The sequence below is a fragment of the Benincasa hispida genome, chromosome 3, assembly GCF_009727055.1.
Source record: "Benincasa hispida cultivar B227 chromosome 3, ASM972705v1, whole genome shotgun sequence".
Lineage (NCBI taxonomy): Eukaryota > Viridiplantae > Streptophyta > Magnoliopsida > Cucurbitales > Cucurbitaceae > Benincasa > Benincasa hispida.
The window spans coordinates 72646652-72664651 of record NC_052351.1 but is presented as its reverse complement, the minus strand read 5'-3'; the positions used below and the strand labels follow the sequence as shown (position 1 = coordinate 72664651).

At 35.9% G+C, this 18000-nt stretch overlaps 1 protein-coding gene across 4 annotated transcripts; it reads left to right on the top strand.

The window, feature by feature from the left end:
• The first annotated feature begins 11439 nt into the window (after positions 1-11439).
• On the top strand, positions 11440-17792 carry LOC120073173 (GTPase LSG1-2). 4 transcript variants are annotated; one of them, XM_039025838.1, is made up of 8 exons: positions 11440-11804; positions 12690-12997; positions 13222-13323; positions 13409-13495; positions 13631-13724; positions 15068-15124; positions 16130-16209; positions 16295-17792. In XM_039025838.1, the coding sequence occupies exons 2-8, from the start codon at positions 12774-12776 to the stop codon at positions 17436-17438; spliced, it is 1788 nt and encodes a 595-aa protein (XP_038881766.1). In that variant the 5' UTR covers positions 11440-11804; positions 12690-12773; the 3' UTR covers positions 17439-17792. The 4 variants fall into 4 exon arrangements, with proteins under 4 accessions (XP_038881766.1, XP_038881765.1, XP_038881764.1 ...); XM_039025837.1 differs by having other exon boundaries at positions 11440-11821; XM_039025836.1 differs by having other exon boundaries at positions 11440-11849.
• Positions 17793-18000: the final 208 nt, after the last annotated feature.

Below are 18000 nucleotides of genomic sequence, written 5' to 3'. Positions count from 1 at the left end.
CTAAGGTTGAATGAAGCTTAATGTACTATGTTTTAAATACCTAAGGTTGTCAAAGTATATGCGTTGGTATTACTAAACACAATGAAAAAGGATACTGAAGGTAGGGAAGGTATCCTAAAGAGATTTCTATGCTATATTTGAAAACTATTCTTTTTAATGCTCTTCGAGAACTTGATAGCTTAAGTGAGCCGGATATTGAAGGTAAGGAAGGTATCTGAGTAAATGTACCTAAGGTGTTGACGGTACTTAGAAAACTTCATGTGCACGTAGGTAGTTCAATAAAGAGATTGACGTAGGGGTCTCTCCTAGCCATAGTTCTGAATGAGAAGCCGAAGTATGGGTCTCCTAGGCCATATACCAACAAAGGGAGGCTGAAGTATGGGTCTCTTGGTCGGTAATACACATTGGGAGCTAGAGCGATGTATGCTCGTTCTCAACTAAGGAATAAGGATGTTTAATGGTGTTTAAGAGTAGTTATCAATGTTTATGTTTAGAGGAAGTTGCTTGAGATGCCCATCAGTATATTGAAAGAGATCGAAGTAGGGGTCTCATCTAGCCATGGCTTGGCATTGGGAATTAGAGTGATGGTTGTTCATTCTCAACTAAGATTCAAGTTTCAGATACAATAGTTTTAAAAGTTTAATGTACACGTTTGCTAAGCATATTTTAGTTCTAGTATTATGTTTTCAAGCTTTCAGTTTAAGCACGAGATTTATGTTTTATTAAGTCACTCACTGGGCTTCTAGCTCATGTTTTCAAATGTTTTCCTTTCAGGTAGTGGTCAGTTCCCAAAAGACTTTTCTGTTTTTGCTCTACCACTCAAAGAAACAGGTTGAAGGAAGCGTAATTGAAGACCTATAATAGTTAGTACACATGTGTCTGTTTAGTGACTAGTATTCTAGATGGGCTCACTAAGTTGTAATATTCATGTATGAACAATGCTGCGAAATCCTGTAATGTAAATGTGTTAAGTTCTGAGTTAATATGTTCGTATATTAATGATATGTACATATTCAGGGTTTGAGCAAAATTTAACAGTTTAAATAGGCAGTAAGTGCCAGCAAAAGGGTTGGTAACTGTTGCAGTCACCTTTCTATCCAGGTTAAGAGGGTAATCTGGAGCGGGATGTGATATTGCTAACTCAACATGCCACCTTTTTGGGGACTTGTCTGATCTGGGAGCTGGGAACTCAATCCACAAGATGGAATTCACTCCTTTCCCAAAATAGGGATAAGTAGAGAGATTGCTCCCTTAAGGGCTGATTTCAAGGTTTGAACATAGTGGCCATAACTTCTCTTTGGAAGAGAAGACTCAGTCATAGTAAGACTATGACTTATGTTCATTAGAGGGATCAGTGGTACTTAAGAAGACAGATGTAACTACAGGGGCATAATGATTATTGGCCCAGCTGTACCTACGGAAAAAAGCGGGGGGATAATCCCTGTTTTGGGTGAAGGGGGTTTTTTTTTTTTTGTTTTCCCACAAACCTGCCCTGAATTGGATTTAAAAGAAAAAATGGACCACTTAATAATATATCCTGTAGTGAGGAGAGTTTAGCTGTCGGTTTTTAGTGGAGTGCCTGGCAGTTAACGGATGGTGGATCCCGTGACTAAATAGTTTAGTAAGTTATTCACGTACCATTGGAGCTTTGGATCTACAGGTTCATGAGATCACCTTGATAGCTTAGATTCTGTCGAGGGTCAGTTCTTGGTGTTGATTTGAAATATTCAAATTGACAAGAGGTATATTTGATTATATATGATATTATCGGTATGATGTATAAGATACATCTAGTAGAGGATTGATGTAAATGAGATTTACATTAAGTACCATGGAATAGAAAAAGAACTATGGTTTATATGTTTCACAAGATGAAATATTAAAACTATAGGTTATAAATATAGTATTATAATAATATTAATTATTAGATAATTAATACTTTTTCTTTTAAATAACCAAAGTAGTAGGTGGTTATTAGATCATGGTAACCGTGAGTTTAAAAGAAAAGTGGTTTTCTATTTTGAAAAGAATTTTTTTACAAAAGTTTAAAAGAATTTTTTAGTTTTCTCTCCGCGAAAAGAAACTCACGTAAGTCGTCAAGTAAATACAGATTTACTAAACTACGGCTGGACGAGCTAAATAATCATGCAGGTGCGAGCTAAACGATCGTGCAGTGTTTACTAAACGATCGCATAACTTTGCTAGACGATCGCTGGCCCAAGGTAAACGATCGTTTAGAGTCTGTAGGCAATAGACCGAGCTAAATGATAGAGCTAAACGATCGCATAGCTTTTGCTAGACGATCGCATAGTTTTATCTAAATTATTGGGCATCGACCTATGAGATAGGTCTCCGACTTCTCCCACTTGCCCAGTCATGTACTCGATCGTTGTTTCTTCCTTCGTCTGCCTCACACCAAGTATGAACAGAGCCCACCCTCTAAATTCTCACATCGAGAATACCAAGGTCGCCTTGTTGGTGGTGTCAGACTCAACTTGACATCGTCGAGGTTTTCTGGAGGCTGTTCGTGTCGCTGAGGATGAGCGCGGTGTTCGTTCGTGTTGCAGAGGAGTTCGTGACCGAGGAGATCGTTGAGGACGAGCGCGAAGTGTTCGTGCAGTGTTACGGTCGTGTAGATCGAGCGCTCGTGGTTGCTGTTGTTCGATCAAAGTCACGCAACGGATCGTGGAGACGCTTCTGCCATTGTTTGTACAGTTTTCCCTTTGTACTTTTGAGACGTTCATGCTGTCATTTCTCTGTATAATCGCATAACCATTTGCTTTGAAGTTGACTATAAATATATGTTGATTCATGATTGTAATGTGGAATAGTCTTGCTTCCGCTACTCACGAAAATCTCGAGTGTCAATTTCCTTCAGAATTGTCCCGTAATACACTATACTAGGCAAACCTAGCATGAATGGTGTAGTAGAAAGGCGAAATAGAACACTTAAGGTTATGGTAAGAAATATGATTAGTCATTCTTCTCTACCAGAATCCCTATGGGGTGAGACACTAAAGACTGCAACATATATCATTAATAGGGTACCTAGTAAAGTAGTAGTTAAAACCCCTTATGAGTTGTGGACAAGAAAGAAGCCTAGTATTAGGTATCTTCACATCTTGGGTTGTCCAGCTGAAGCTAGGTCTTACAGGCCTAATGAAAGAAAATTGGACTCAAGAATTATTAGCTGCTATTTTGTTGTGTATTCTGAGTGCTTCGAGATTTCAAGTTTTATGATCCCACTTCTAGATCATTGTTTGAGACTGGAAATGCTAGATTCCTTGAGGATGTTGAGCTTGGGGTGAAGATAACATAAGGAAAGTTGTCTTTGAAGAGAAATTAGTTCTTTTCCTAATGTGGTTATAAATGATGTTCAGGCTCCAATTTCTGACTTCACTATTGAACCAGTTATAGAACAAGACAACATTGAAGTCCCCGTTGTTGAACCTAAAGTTCAAACTCAACAACTTCAAGAAGTGCCACTAAGGAGATCCACTAAAGAAAGAAGAAGTACAATTCCAGATTATTATATTGTATTTCTTCAAGAACATTAGGAGGATATGGGCGTAATGGAAGATGATCCAATCAACTTCCAACAAGCTCTGTTCTAACTCTCAAAAGTGGATAAATGCTATGGAAGAGGAAATAAAATCCATGAAAGACACGTTTGCGCACTTATCGAATTTCCATCAGGGGTGAAACCTATAGGTTATAAATGGGTATTTAAAACCAAAAGGGATTCACATAGCAATATCAAAAGATATAAGGCTCATCTTATTGTAAAGGGTTTCCTCAAAAGGAAGGCATTAATTATGAAGAGACTTTCTCTCCGGTTTCATCGAAAGACTCTTTTAGGATAATCACGATATTGGTAGCTCACTTTGATTTAGAGCTACACCAGATGGATGTAAAAACTGCGTTTCTCAATGGGAACATTGATGGGATGATTTATATGGTGCAACCAGAAAACTTTGTGTCTAGTAATTCAAAGTCTATGGTGTGTAAATTGAAGAAATCCATCTACGGTCTAAAGTAAGCTTCTCATCAATGGTATCACAAATTCCATGAAGTGATAACCTCCTTTGATTTTGAGGTGAATATAGTGGAAGATTGTGTATATCACAAGTTTAGTGAGAGTAAATCAATCTTTCTTGTGTTATATATCGATGACATACTCATAGCAAGTAATGATGTAGGTTTATTGCATGACACTAAGAAATTTTTTAAAAAGAATTTTGAGATGAAGGATCTTGGTGATGCTTCTTCAGTATTAGGAATTAAAATACTACGAGATCGTTCTCAAGATATCTTGAGATTGTCACAAAATAACTATATTGAAAAGATTTTGAATAGATTTGACATGAAAGATTGTGCATCAGGAGATACCCCAGTTGCTAAAAGTGAAAAGTTTCATTTAGGTCAATGCCCCAAGACCACACTCGAGACTAAGGAGATGTCAATGGTTCCCTATGCATCGGTTGTTGAAAATCTAATGTATGCTCAAGTATGTACGCATCCAGATATTGCGTTCATAGTTGGAGTGTTAGGCAGATATTTGAGGAACCTGGGGATAGATCATTGGAAATCAGTCAAACGAGTTATGAGGTATTTACAAAGAACAAAAGATTATATGCTCACTTTTCGAAGATCAGTGGGTATTCTGATTATGATTATGCTAGATGCCAAGACACTTTGCGATCCACTTCAGGCTATATCTTCATATTGGTTGGAGGAGCTATATCCTGGAAAAGTGTTAAACAAACACTTATGACTTCTTCTACCATGGCTGCAGAGTTTATAGCATATTATGAGGCGTCCAATCATGAAATATGGTTGAAAAATTTTGTCACTAGGCTGTGAATAGTGGTTGGCATAGAAAGACCAATAAAATTATGTTGTGACAATAAGTCAGTAGTGATGTATTCTAACAACAACAGAAGTAATACGAAGTCAAAACATGTAGACGCGAAGTTTCTGGTTATTAAAGAAATGGTTAGAATGGTCAAATTTCGATAGAACACATAGGAACAAATTCTATAGTGGTAGATCCATTGATGAAAGGTTTACCACCTAAAGATTTTCATGAGCATGTTGCTCACATGGGCGTTAGTCACTTTTCTAATTCCATGGTTTAGTGGGAGTTTGTTATTGAGAATGTTCTTTGACCTTATTTTGTTTATTTTTTATATATAATAAAGTTGATGATTTATGTTTTATTATCTAAACTTGTTTATCATGCATGCAGTTTGGCATAAAAGTTTTTAAGAATGATCTCACAAAGGAATTTAGACCAGTTGAAAACAGACATGATCTAGATCACTTTGCATGTAGTTTCCATGCTATACATCCATACTTGATCGATATCATTGAATGTACTAGAATTGGTGATCAAGGAAAGTTTAGTTACAAGGTAGTGACGAAAGCTGCCTTGATTCTATGATAGCACAGAAGATGGATCAGATTGAACTAAAGGGGAAATTTATTATTGGAATAACCTGTTTTATGTGCGCTTAAGGTTTATGTAATTTTAACTATATCAGGTACACGACATAGTCCAAGTGGGAGAATGTTAAACGTATTTAAGTAATAATATGTTTAATTAAAGTATGAGCTATGTACGTAGATTAATAATTTATCACATTGGGTTATTTTATTAGATTGGACTCTATTGATCTAATTAATTAAGGTCCTAGATTCCTAAATGAGTATGGACTTAATGGGTAGAAGCCTATTCCAAGTTAATTAGGATTTAGTGAGAACCCTAATTGAACTAGTATATAAAGAGACCTTAGGGCCATGGTCCCCTATATATCAAAACAATAAGATCTCGACCTTTCTTGAATCCCATCTAGAGAAAGATCTCACTTAGAGTCTTTGGAATTTTGGTTGAGGAAGACAATAGTCATCTTATAATTGTCGTTAATTTTGCGATGGATTTCGTTGTGTTATTCTTGGCAATTTAGTATGAATGATCCTAGGGTTATATCTATTCAATATAAATCTAAAGTATTTATGCTAACATATTTCTCCCTACGATTTTGATGCAGATATTTTGAGTAAAGTTGAAAGTATTGTGTTGGTATATTAACTTTGGATTAATTACAGGAAGATCTTAGCTTTGAAGATATCTTTTCATCTTTGCAATCTTGATTGCCTCATTAATATGTTTTGTATGTGGCTACTGACGGTGATCTATGTTAATCATTTATTTGTTCTCTTTCTTTGAGATTAATTTTTTCAAAAGTCTTGATATTATTGAAATACTAAAAATTTCATTTAGAATAAAAGCTCAAATTTTCAAATAATTTCTTTGATTCAATAAAATTACAATTCCAAGAGACTTTCTTCAAGCACTCGTTTGATTTGGTCGGATTGCAACTAACCCAACGATCCTGGACCATCAATCAAACTGGTCGAACGAGCAGATGTAAGGATAGTGAAGAAGTTGTGATCTCAACGGCTATTTTATCAAATTTATAACAGTCTCTAAACAAACTTGTAACAGATCTACTACATATATAAGTAGCTCTTTTCGAACATTTATAGATACAAGTTAAAAAATTTGTAAAAGGAGAGTTAAAAAACCTATCTTGAAAGAATTAATAAAAGTTCTTCTTCCCTTCCCTACATAGGCATTTTCAGGCTGAACCACGTACATGAGAGGTTCATCTTCTTCTTCTCCTTCTTCATCATCAATTTCATGCTAAAGAACTTCAACTTTTACCTTACAAATCTCATAATAAACGAAAGAGAGTCAGAGAGAGTAGAGTCGTAGAGAGAGAAGAGTTTTGGCCACAATAACTTTTTTGTAGTTTGATTAATTCCACACAGTAGAAGAGAAAAAGAAATCAGCGCACGTGTCCTTCATTCAAGACCTCATCGTGGTCTCTTCTCCATCAAGCATTTTACCTACCTCTCTTAATAAACTGGATCAATTTCTTCAAGTAATTGGGCCTAAAGCCCAACAGATAGATCTCTTTTGAAATATGATTTTAATAAACAAGAGAAATAATTTTAGAAAAAAACTTTAATTCTAATTGAAGCTTAAAGTATTACCTTAATGGAAATCAAAGTTCAAAATACGTAAGAAAATAAACAACAATTAACTTCAAAATAAGTATGAAAACAATAAAAACAATATAAATTTGTTTTTTTAACAAGAAATGACACTTTTCTTTCATACTAAAGGGAATGCTTAAAGATGGGCTATATCAATTAAAAGATGCAAAAGTTGGTTCAAGTAAAAAGGCTATAGAGAATAGAGTTCCATTGTAGTCAGTGCACAAAAATAACAATATGTCTGCACTTGCTATATCTAATAGAAATATGGTATCTAAGACAGTTTGGCATAGACGATTTTTGGTCACCCATCATTAAGAATATTAGACTTTGTTGTTAAGAACTGTAATCTCCCTATAATAGTTAATGAAGATCTTCAATTTTGTGACTCATGTAGATATGGCAAGACATACTCTCTAGCTTTTCCTAATTCTAACTCAAGAGCCTCTACACTATTTGACCTCATACATACTAACTTATGGGGTCCAACCCCTTTATTACCTACTGATGGCTATAAATACTATGTGATATTTGTGGATGATCATAGCAAGTACACCTAGATTTATCCTTTGTGATTGAAAAGTGATACCCTAGTTGCCTTTCATTACTATGATAAAAACTCAGTTCAATGCCACAATCAAGTCATTGCAGTCTGACAATGGTGGAGAATATGTAAAGGTACATCAAGCTTGTCATCAACAGGGTATCTATTCACAATACGTATGTCCCTATACTTCTGCCTAAAATGGGAAGGCTGAACGAAAACATAGGCACATTGTGGACACTGGCCTCACCATGCTAGCACAAGCATCCCTTCTATTGTGTTACTAGTGAGATTCCTTCATGTACTCCACATTTCTTATCAACGGCCTACCCACACCATTACTATAAGGTAAGTCACCTACTGAATTGATGTTCAAGAAGAAACTTGAGTTTGAGAATCTGAGAATTTTTTGTTGTGCTTATTTCCCTTGTTTGAGACCATATAACCCCCATAAATTGAGCTATCGTACTGAAAAGTGTGCTTATTTAGGGCCTAGTATGAATCATAAAGGATATAGATGCTTGAGTTCAACTCGTAGGGTGTTTCTTTCTCGACATGTTGTGTTTAATAAAGAAGAATTCTCGTTTAAGACTTCCTTTGCAGAAAATAGGGTAAGCATGTCACATATGCCTTCTTCACCAACGAGTCCCATCAGTTGGCTTCCCTCAATCTCACATATACCACCTCTACCTTAGTACCATGCTCATCCATACTATCTCCCTCTCCCACTGCCATTGAAAGTCACCCCTACAACTAGCACACAACAGTTCGAATCCTCCAACTGCATTAGCCTCACCTTTCATGAGTTGTTCAGACCCAGCCAACATGTCACCTATTCACAGGTCACCTCAATGTCAACAATCACAACCTTCATCACCCACCTCACCACAATTCACTCCTGACCACCACGAATAATGCCCCTCCCCCCCTCCTACCCACAGTAGTGCCCATCCCAGACCCACGACCTACACTATAACTACCTACTCACCCAATGGTCACTCGAGAAAAGGCAGACATATTTCAAGCCTAAAGTTTTGGCTTCTCGTGAATCAAAAGATTAGTCTATTACTGAACCTACAAGAGTAAATGATGCCTTGAAGACTACTCAGTGGAAATAGGCAATGTCGAATACATGGCCCTCATGAAAAACAACACATGGACATTAGTTCCTCCATCACCATCTCTGAATATTATTGGAAATAAGTGGATCTTCAAAATCAAAAGGAATCCAAATGGCTCTGTCCAATGTTATAAGGTGCAGCTCGTGGCTAAAGGCTTTCATCAAAGTCATGGTATCAATTTTTTTGAGACATTTAGCCCAGTAGTCAAAGCATCCACTATTCGTGTTGTAAGCAGCTTAACAGTTTCAAAAGGATGGGAACTACGTCAATTGGATTTTAATAACGCCTTCTTGAATGGAATCCTTGATGAAGAGGTCTATATGCGTCAACCACAAGGCTTTGTTGATCCTAACCTTCCACACTATGTCTACAAACTAAATAAGGCAATTTATGGCCTTAAACAAGCTCCAAGGGCTTTGAACAATACACTTAAGAAAGCCTTAACAAATTAGGATTTCAAAATGCAAAGTCTGATACCTCTCTTTTTATCTATCGAGATGAAGCAGCCTTGATTTTAATACTGGTATACGTTGATGATGTTATCATCACAAGCAATGACAAGCTATTAATAATTAAAATAATCAGTGTGTTGGACTCCAAATTTGCCCTTAAGGACTTGGGCATCTTAAGCTACTTCCTAGGTGTGCAACTTCACTATCTAGAAAATGGGGTAATACTCAATCAGGAGTGGTTGATTTACTCAACAAACTTGAACTTCATGATCTCAAACGAGCCCCTTCCCCAAGTGTTTTGAATAAACATTTGTCCATTACGGAAGGCACACCTCTCAAAGATACCTTCATTTATCGAAGCACAATAGGAGCCCTACAATATCTAACAATAACACAACCTGACATTACATATGTGATAAATCATCTCAGTCAATTCTTGAAGCAACCAACAGATGCTCACTAGCAAGCAGTCAAAAGAGAGCTTCGCTACATAAGTGGTACAAAACATTGTGGCATTTATATTCAACCTGGGCCAGATCTGACTATCTCTGCCTTCTCAGATTGCAAGTCCGTCACGGTTTATTGCATATTTGTTGGAGAAAATCTTGTCTCATGGTCATTGAAGAAACAGTCAGTTGTAGCAAGATCAAGCATGGAGTTTGAGTATAGAGCTTTAACTCATGCCTCAACTGAAATAATTTGGATCCAACAACTCTTCGGAGAAATTGGAATGCGAACAGAGTCTATCCCAATCCTGTGGTGTAATAACTTAAGTGTTGGGGCACTAGCTGTCAATCTGGTATTCCATGCTTGAACGAAACATATTGAAATCGACATCCACTTTGTCTGTGATCAAGTTTTGAAGGGACACCTTGATATAAGATATGTACCATCCTCAGATCAAGTCGCTGACTGTCTTATAAAAACATTAACATGCACTCAGTTCTTCAATCTACGATCCAAACTCGAAGTTGTTGCATTCCCCTCTCATTTCCGGGGGATATTAAGGAAGACCAAGTAGATTGCCAAGTCACCAAGTCAAATATAGTCAATAGAGACATGTCATCAACATTCTAGAATAATCATATAACAAAAGGGAATCTTATTTGTTAGAGCTAGACCAATCCTATCCCACCATATGTATTTGTAAATGTGTTATTTTATTATTTTATTATTTCTAAATCAATCATATTTTATTATTTGTAAATGTATTGTCTTTGTTAGAGCTGCAAAATACCATTCTTGTGTGCATTATCTTTCTTCTTCAATGAGAAACATTCAACCTTCCATGAGGAATTCTCCAACACTAGCAGCAATATAACCCTAAACCCAAGAATGGTATTTTGCACTTTGTTTTTTTTTTTTTTTTAGAATTCTAACCGTTTTGCAAATAATAAATAAACAATATTTTATATTCAAGCCTGATTGATATTATGAGTTTATAATTAAATTTGGTTAGATGGATTGAGAACTTATTATTAAGAAAGATATACATACTTAGAAAGGTTTTTCTAACATCCTCAACCTTAGGTGATTAAAAATGTGAACGAAAGGCGGGAAGAAATCAAAACTATATATATATATTCAATAACAATCATAACTACGTTCACGATTTACATAATACTAACGACAATCATGATTACGTCCATGACATTAACAAACAAAAGAAAAAGAATGACAACTTTATTTCATACTTCAACATCCGAATCATCAATCCATGCACAAAGTTTGAGTTTGAACAAACAACACATTGGGAAATAAATCCTCTATATGAAGTCATGCCAAGACAAAAGAATATATAATAGAGAAAACAAAATTGTAATTTGCATAAAAAATGATGAATGTTATTTGAGTCTAACTTAGAAATATCCATATTTATAGCGTGAGAAAATGAAAAGTCTATGTAGCTTGAAGAAGATCAAACATTTAGAGAGAGAGGAACAATTACGAATAGATATAGATTAAGGGTGTGCAACAAGTTAGGCTGATTTGGCCGAATAGATATCGATTATTATGCACTATAATTTGAGTTATTTAGAGTGTCTGAAAATAGACTCTGACATCCTTTAGGTAGACTTAGAGTTAATTATTTTAAAAGTATTGAGCTTTATTTTCATTTAACTTTGATGTTTAGAGCCATAAGATAATTTGAACTCATTGATAACAAATTTGATCTTTGGATTTAAATGGAGGAAAGATTTGGGATTTATATAGATATTAAAGTGAAGTTAAATATAAATAAATAATAATTAAGCTCGATTTCACGATTTACAACGCGTGAATCCCACTCTCTCAATTCGTGATTCTCCTCTCTCGCAAACCCTCCACGCTCAGTAGCAGCCGCCAGCCCCTCACGAAAATCTCCCTCCCTCCCTCGTTCTGTAGCTCCAATCGCCGCCGTCTCCACCACACGCTAGCAACAACCGCCAGACGCCCTTCGTCGCACAAGCACCGCCTTCCTCCGTTCACTCGCTGACCCTCGCGCCTCCGCTGGAAGTCCTTTCTTTTCTCTCTCTCCAGCCCGTGTTTGCTAGACCCACAGTGTTGGTGCCCCTTGGCTTCCACTAGTCAGCTCTTGCCGCCGCCGTTCGCTGCCAGTTTCCGCCGTCGGAGTCCATCGTACCTGTACACCATCCTTTAAGGCCGGATTTTTGTGGCTAAGTTTCCTTTGTATGAGAAGTTTTTGGGTTTTTTTTTAAGTTTTTGGAATATCCAATGAGTTTGGACTATGTTATTGGCCTACCCATAATGAATGGATGTTTAGGTGGGCGGATGCTTACCAAATTGTTTTGATAATGTCTATGATATGTATGTTCATTAAGCAGGACTTTTTATTACGATGGAATATGTCAATTTTGATTGAAAAGCCCGTACACAAAAAATAATGAGTTATTTGTCCACAGTGGGCACGAATTTTTTTTTTAATGAAATGAAATGGGAAACGTTAAAGGTCTCACATTGCATATGTTACATGTCTATTTGTGTGTGCATGATTTCATGTCTGACCCTATTAGAGGGGCTACTTATAATATTCAATCTTTTCTAAAATCTTTTTTTCAGGAACGTTTAGGGCACATGGCAAGATGGTTTGTTGATGGTGCTATAGGCTAGTGATGTTATGTTCCACATATGGTTGTTAATTGTGATGTTATGTTTCACATATGGTTGTTAATTATCTTGTAAAATTATTTTAGCACTTTGTGGTGTTTTTGTACTGAAGTTTTTTTATTTAAGTAGTGTGAAGAACTTGATTTTGTTTTTACGTATGGTATGGGATCCCAAAATAAAAGTATTTGTTTCTTTTTAAAGTGAAGAGTTTTATGTGTGATTCTCTTATTTACCACTATATAAAGCTAAAGTATTTTAGAGGTGTTCTATTTTAGTTGTCATGCATGAAGTAGTGACCCTAGTTGGGGGTCTTAGAAAGTCAGTTTGTTACGATTTAGGCCATCTATGTTGTCTACTTTTCCAATCCAAAACCATGTAATGATTCTTTGGGGTTCCAAACAGGGGGTTCGCGCCATTTATCAATACCTAAGGAAATAGAAGTGCCGGAAGAGATAGTTGCATTAGGCTGTGTGTTGGGATTTGGCGATGGGGAAGAACGACAAGATGGGGCTAGGTCGGGCTCTTGTGAAGCAACATAACCAAATGATCCAGCAATCTAAGGAGAAGGGTAGATTCTACAAATCTCAGCAAAAAAAGGTTTTGGAGTCAGTCACAGAGGTCAGTGACATTGATGCTGTTATCCAACAAGCAGATGAGGCGGAGCGCCTCTTCTCCATCGATAACCCTGCTCCGAACTTTCTTATCAACTTGTAAGTTCCTCTAGCTTCTGGTACCTTTGAGGTTATGGATTTACAGTATTTGATTGAAAGTGTTGATCCCCGAGCTGTAAAGTTTGATTGGATTTCAAACATAGAAAGTGGCAATAGTTTGTTTGAGTTAGATGTATTTCATGGACGGATTAGAAGGGTATTTATTATGAATGAAGTTTTGCTAATGGATTTTGTTATTGGGTTTATGCTTTGTTTGCTATTAGGGATGGAAGTTCAAGCAGAAGTGAAATGACTCCTGTGGAAAGGAGAGAGCAGCAGAAGATAGAGGAGGCTTTGCATGCCAGTAGTCTACGAGTTCCACGTAGGTTTGTCTATTATCCTTACCAAATTTATGCAAGTTTTTCTTTGGAAACTTGGTTGGGCAGCTAGTTAATCTCTCTCTTGTTTTAGGCCTCCCTGGAGTGTTAGGATGTCTGCAGAGGAGCTTGATGATAATGAGCGACAATCTTTCTTAATATGGCGTCGGAGCCTTGCAAGGTTTGCTCTGACTGAGATGTTCTTGTTTCTTTTTGATTCTTCTGGTCTTAGCACATAAACTCATATATTTAAATTGTTCTCAAGTATTCTTGTTCATTGATAGCATTCTTATGTGTTTAAGCTTACTTGTTTTAGACTTGAGGAGAATGAAAATCTTGTTCTTACGCCATTTGAGAAAAACCTAGATATATGGAGACAGCTTTGGCGGGTTGTTGAACGATGTGATTTGGTAAGGTGATGTTTACCTTTTGATGATGACTGATATAATTTTCAATTTTCATTCAAACCATGCTTCTTAAACTAAACATAATTTGTTGTTACCATTATTGTTCCTCCATACAAAAAGAATAAAGGCATTTTCTATGATCAACAATCACAAATCATACAGAGGGTTAGATAATTTACACTTTATCACATGGGCATCTGCTAGAGTTTGGGAGATTCCTTTGGTGGTTGGGTTCTCCAGAGGAGGGCTTGTTATTTTTTTCTTCTCTTATTCAAGTCGAGTAATTTGCCCATTTCTGGAGTTGATATGTTAAATCTATAGGCTTCGTTTCTTCTTTATCTTGTAAGAATTGTTTTTAGTAATTTATTATTTTCTTTTTTGTTTGAGAGTGGCTCATCCTTTTCCCTATCTGAGTGTGGTAAGTTTAGAGTAACAAATCAATGTATCAGTGTAAAGTTTACCATCTGAAAGTTTCTTAGTTTGAACTTACAATAAATAAAAAAACTACCTTGAGTTCCAGTGTGGCAGTGCAGCAATTTTTGTCCTAAATTATTATTTCATTACCATGCATATTGATATAACTCGATATGAAACTTTAGTATGACATTATTCATATAACTGTTGGAGTGTATTCTACTTTTCTTATAAAAAAGCATTTTATTTATTATTTATTTTACAAAGGAAATGATGCTCTTTATTGAAATAATGAAAAGAGACTAATGCTCAAAATATAAAGAAACATCCAAACAAACAAAAAACTAAACTACAAAACATAAAACATCATAACTACGCTGGAAAAACAAATGCATTCCAATTTAAGCTCAAGTTCTGAATGGAGAAATTGGCAAAGAGCTAAGAGAAGGTTAGAAAGAGAACATGAAGTGGAGGCATTAATTCAAGAGGCTTCAAAATGATCTAAGAGACCTTTTTTTGAAAAACTCTCTGATTTCTCTCAAACCATATTTTGGCAAGTAAGCCTTTTACTGCATTTAACCATAACAACTGATATTTAGGCTTCAAATAAGGCCCAACAAAAAGCTGAACAACATTTATGAAATTTATTAACTGGCGTTGTAGTTTCCGTTTTAATAACATCTAATGTACATGGAAACTAGGAAGTGAATATGAGCTAGCTACTATATATGTTTCTTAAAAAAAGTTCCTCAAGTTTTACAGAAAGCAATAATTGATTCCAATAACCAGCTAGCTCTTAAATCTTCCCTTTTCAATAATTGTTTTAGTACCTCCCTTTTTGATTGGCATGTACAATCATGTTAACTGTTAGTTCATCCTCCATCACGATATTATTTTATTTGTTGTAATGCTGATTTCTTGTTCCTTTACAGCTTGTGATGGTCGTTGATGCTCGAGACCCTTTATTCTACCGCTGCCCTGACCTGGAGGTGAATTGTATTCTTTATTTCTTTTTCTACTATAATGTTCTATTTTTCTATTTATATTCTGATTGAGTTTTATGCTGGAGAATGTTTAACTCATTTATATGGAGTAAGGTTTATATTTTATACCAGAAGAGAAAAAATGTCAATTGAAAGTTCGATTCTTCACAAAAAAGACTTAGAAAAGAATGAATGAATGAGCTGTGAACTAGCTAATATATTGTTTTTGTTTCCTTTTTTGTTTCTTTTTTTTTATAAATATTTTATTGCCAAAATAAATGAATGTTTGTGTTGCACGCACATGTCTGACTAAATTTTAGTATCTGAAATATGAGTACCCCTTTGATACCATGACTCTGTAACACATGCTGTACGTCTAAGTACTCCAACAGAAGTTATACACTTGGTGTGAAGATCTTATGTAATTTTTGTTAGTTCTGAAAAAGAATATGAAGTACTTGAATGAGAAATATTTAACTCTTTTTTGTTATATATTCTTCCTTTTCTTCCAATCATATGATAGTCCCTTGTGAGGTTTTAAGTTTCTCTGTAGGCGTCCGTGATGAAATCTTTTTGTAATTATTTTTTTAGGTCTTGTTCTTCATTGGAGTCCTTTTCTTTAGACAGAGGCAGGTTTCCTTTTGTGGTTTTGGTTTTTTGATGCCCTTGCATTTTTCATTTCTTCTCGATGAAAGTTCAATCTACTATTGAAAAATTATATGATAGTATATTATGTTTCAGTTGAAATATTTTATATTTATTGGACTGTTAATCATTTACTTGATTTTTAATCTCTTTATAACATTTTGTATTTCTCTACTTCGCAACATTTATCTGGCATGTTATGTTCATTAAGTTGTTTTTTTACCTTTGAATATTTGAATAAAAATGGCTACTAACAAGGATGAGTGCTGACTTAAACATCTTGTCCTCTTTATGATTCTAATGCTTGTCTTAGTTTGCAACATATCTCCTTTGTCTGTTCATGGTCTGATTTTGTTGTTACGTCAGGCATATGCAAGAGAGGTTGATCATCACAAAAGGACAATGCTTCTTGTGAACAAGGCAGATCTGCTGCCCTACTCTGTCAGGTTAGTGATCACTAGTGGCATTTTTGTCTTTGTTTTAGTGCAGTCTTTTAACATATAAACATTCCATGTTAATTCTTATGAACAGGAAGAAATGGGCAGAATTTTTCAGTCAGCATGAGATATTATATCTGTTTTGGTCTGCTAAAGCTGCTTCTGCCGCTCTGGAAGGGAAAAAACTTAGCAGCCGGTGGAACACAAATGAATCCCAGAATGGTGGTGTGGATGATCCTGATACGAAAATATATGCTCGGGACGAACTTCTGGCTCGTTTACAGTATGAGGCTGAACAGATTGTTGAGAGGAGGACAACATCAATCACTAATTCTACAAGCCGGTCAGACAATCTTTCTGTAGGAGGAAATATGAATGAAAAATCGACAGGTAGTGTCATGGTGGGATTTGTTGGGTATCCAAATGTTGGAAAGAGCTCAACAATTAATGCTTTAGTTGGCCAAAAACGAGCAGGAGTTACCTCTACTCCTGGGAAGACAAAGCACTTCCAAACATTGATCATTTCTGACAAGCTTACGCTATGTGACTGCCCTGGCTTAGTGTTTCCTTCATTTTCAAGCTCGAGATACGAAATGATTGCTTATGGAGTATTGCCTATTGATCGAATGACAGAGCATAGAGAGGCTATTCAGGTTGTTGCCGATCGAGTCCCAAGGCATGTGATTGAGGATGTGTACAAAATCAAATTGCCAAAACCAAAACCTTATGAGCCACAATCTCGACCACCCCTAGCATCAGAACTTTTGAAAGCGTATTGCATCTCTCGTGGTTATGTTGCATCTAGTGGGCTGCCAGATGAAACTAGAGCTTCCCGCCAAATTTTGAAGGATTACGTTGATGGAAAGATTCCCCACTTTGAATTGCCCCCAGGAATGTCCAATGAGGATCATATTCAGGTAGAAGATGCTGGAACTCTCGAGCTCTCCTATACACATGATTCAGACTCAGATGATGTTGAAGATTCAAACGTGGATGATGAAAATGCCCCTGGTTTTGAACAAGTGGTTGATTATCTTGATTCATTTGACCTGGCTAATGGACTTGCCAAACCAAATATCAATGAAAAGAAGCCTAAGGCATCTCATAAACACCACAAGAAGCCACAGAGAAAGAAGGATAGATCATGGCGGATCGGAAATGATGGTGGCGATGGTATGCCTGCAGTGAGAGTCTTGCAGAAGCCAATAAACTCAGGCCCCCTGAAAGTAGTTCCATGAGGTTAGTTGATGTATCTATATGAACTTTCGAGGCTGAGTTTTGCATCTTATTAATTTAGAAACATTCAAGGGAAAGAGAAACAAGTCAACAAAAATGGAAATCACATAAACAAGGATTTGTATTTTTCTTAAGTTCAACCGTGTGTATATTATTACATCTTTCACGGGTTGTGAAATTTATTATAGGTCATACGAAGTTTATTTTTTTATTTTATTTTTTTTCTTTTTTGAATGTTACACTTTTAATAGGTTTTTTGTGATCTCTAGCAATTTTCTGGATGAAGAAAGAGCTCTCGCTCTCTCTACTTTGAAGGAAGGAAAAACATTCCCACTTTTTGGAGGGGATTCTGAGGATGATGAGTTTTCAAATTTTTATTATCTATTTGAATGTTTGTTTAATCAAAAGTAGTTTGGAAAAAATATGTTAAACGTTTGTGTTAAGAAATTTTGGTCGATTATTAATTGTCATATCATGGCAGTTTCATTATTAATTCTGAATCACTTGAATATGTAAAAAATAAGGTAAATTTAGATAATTCTGAGTTGACATTATGACTTTGAT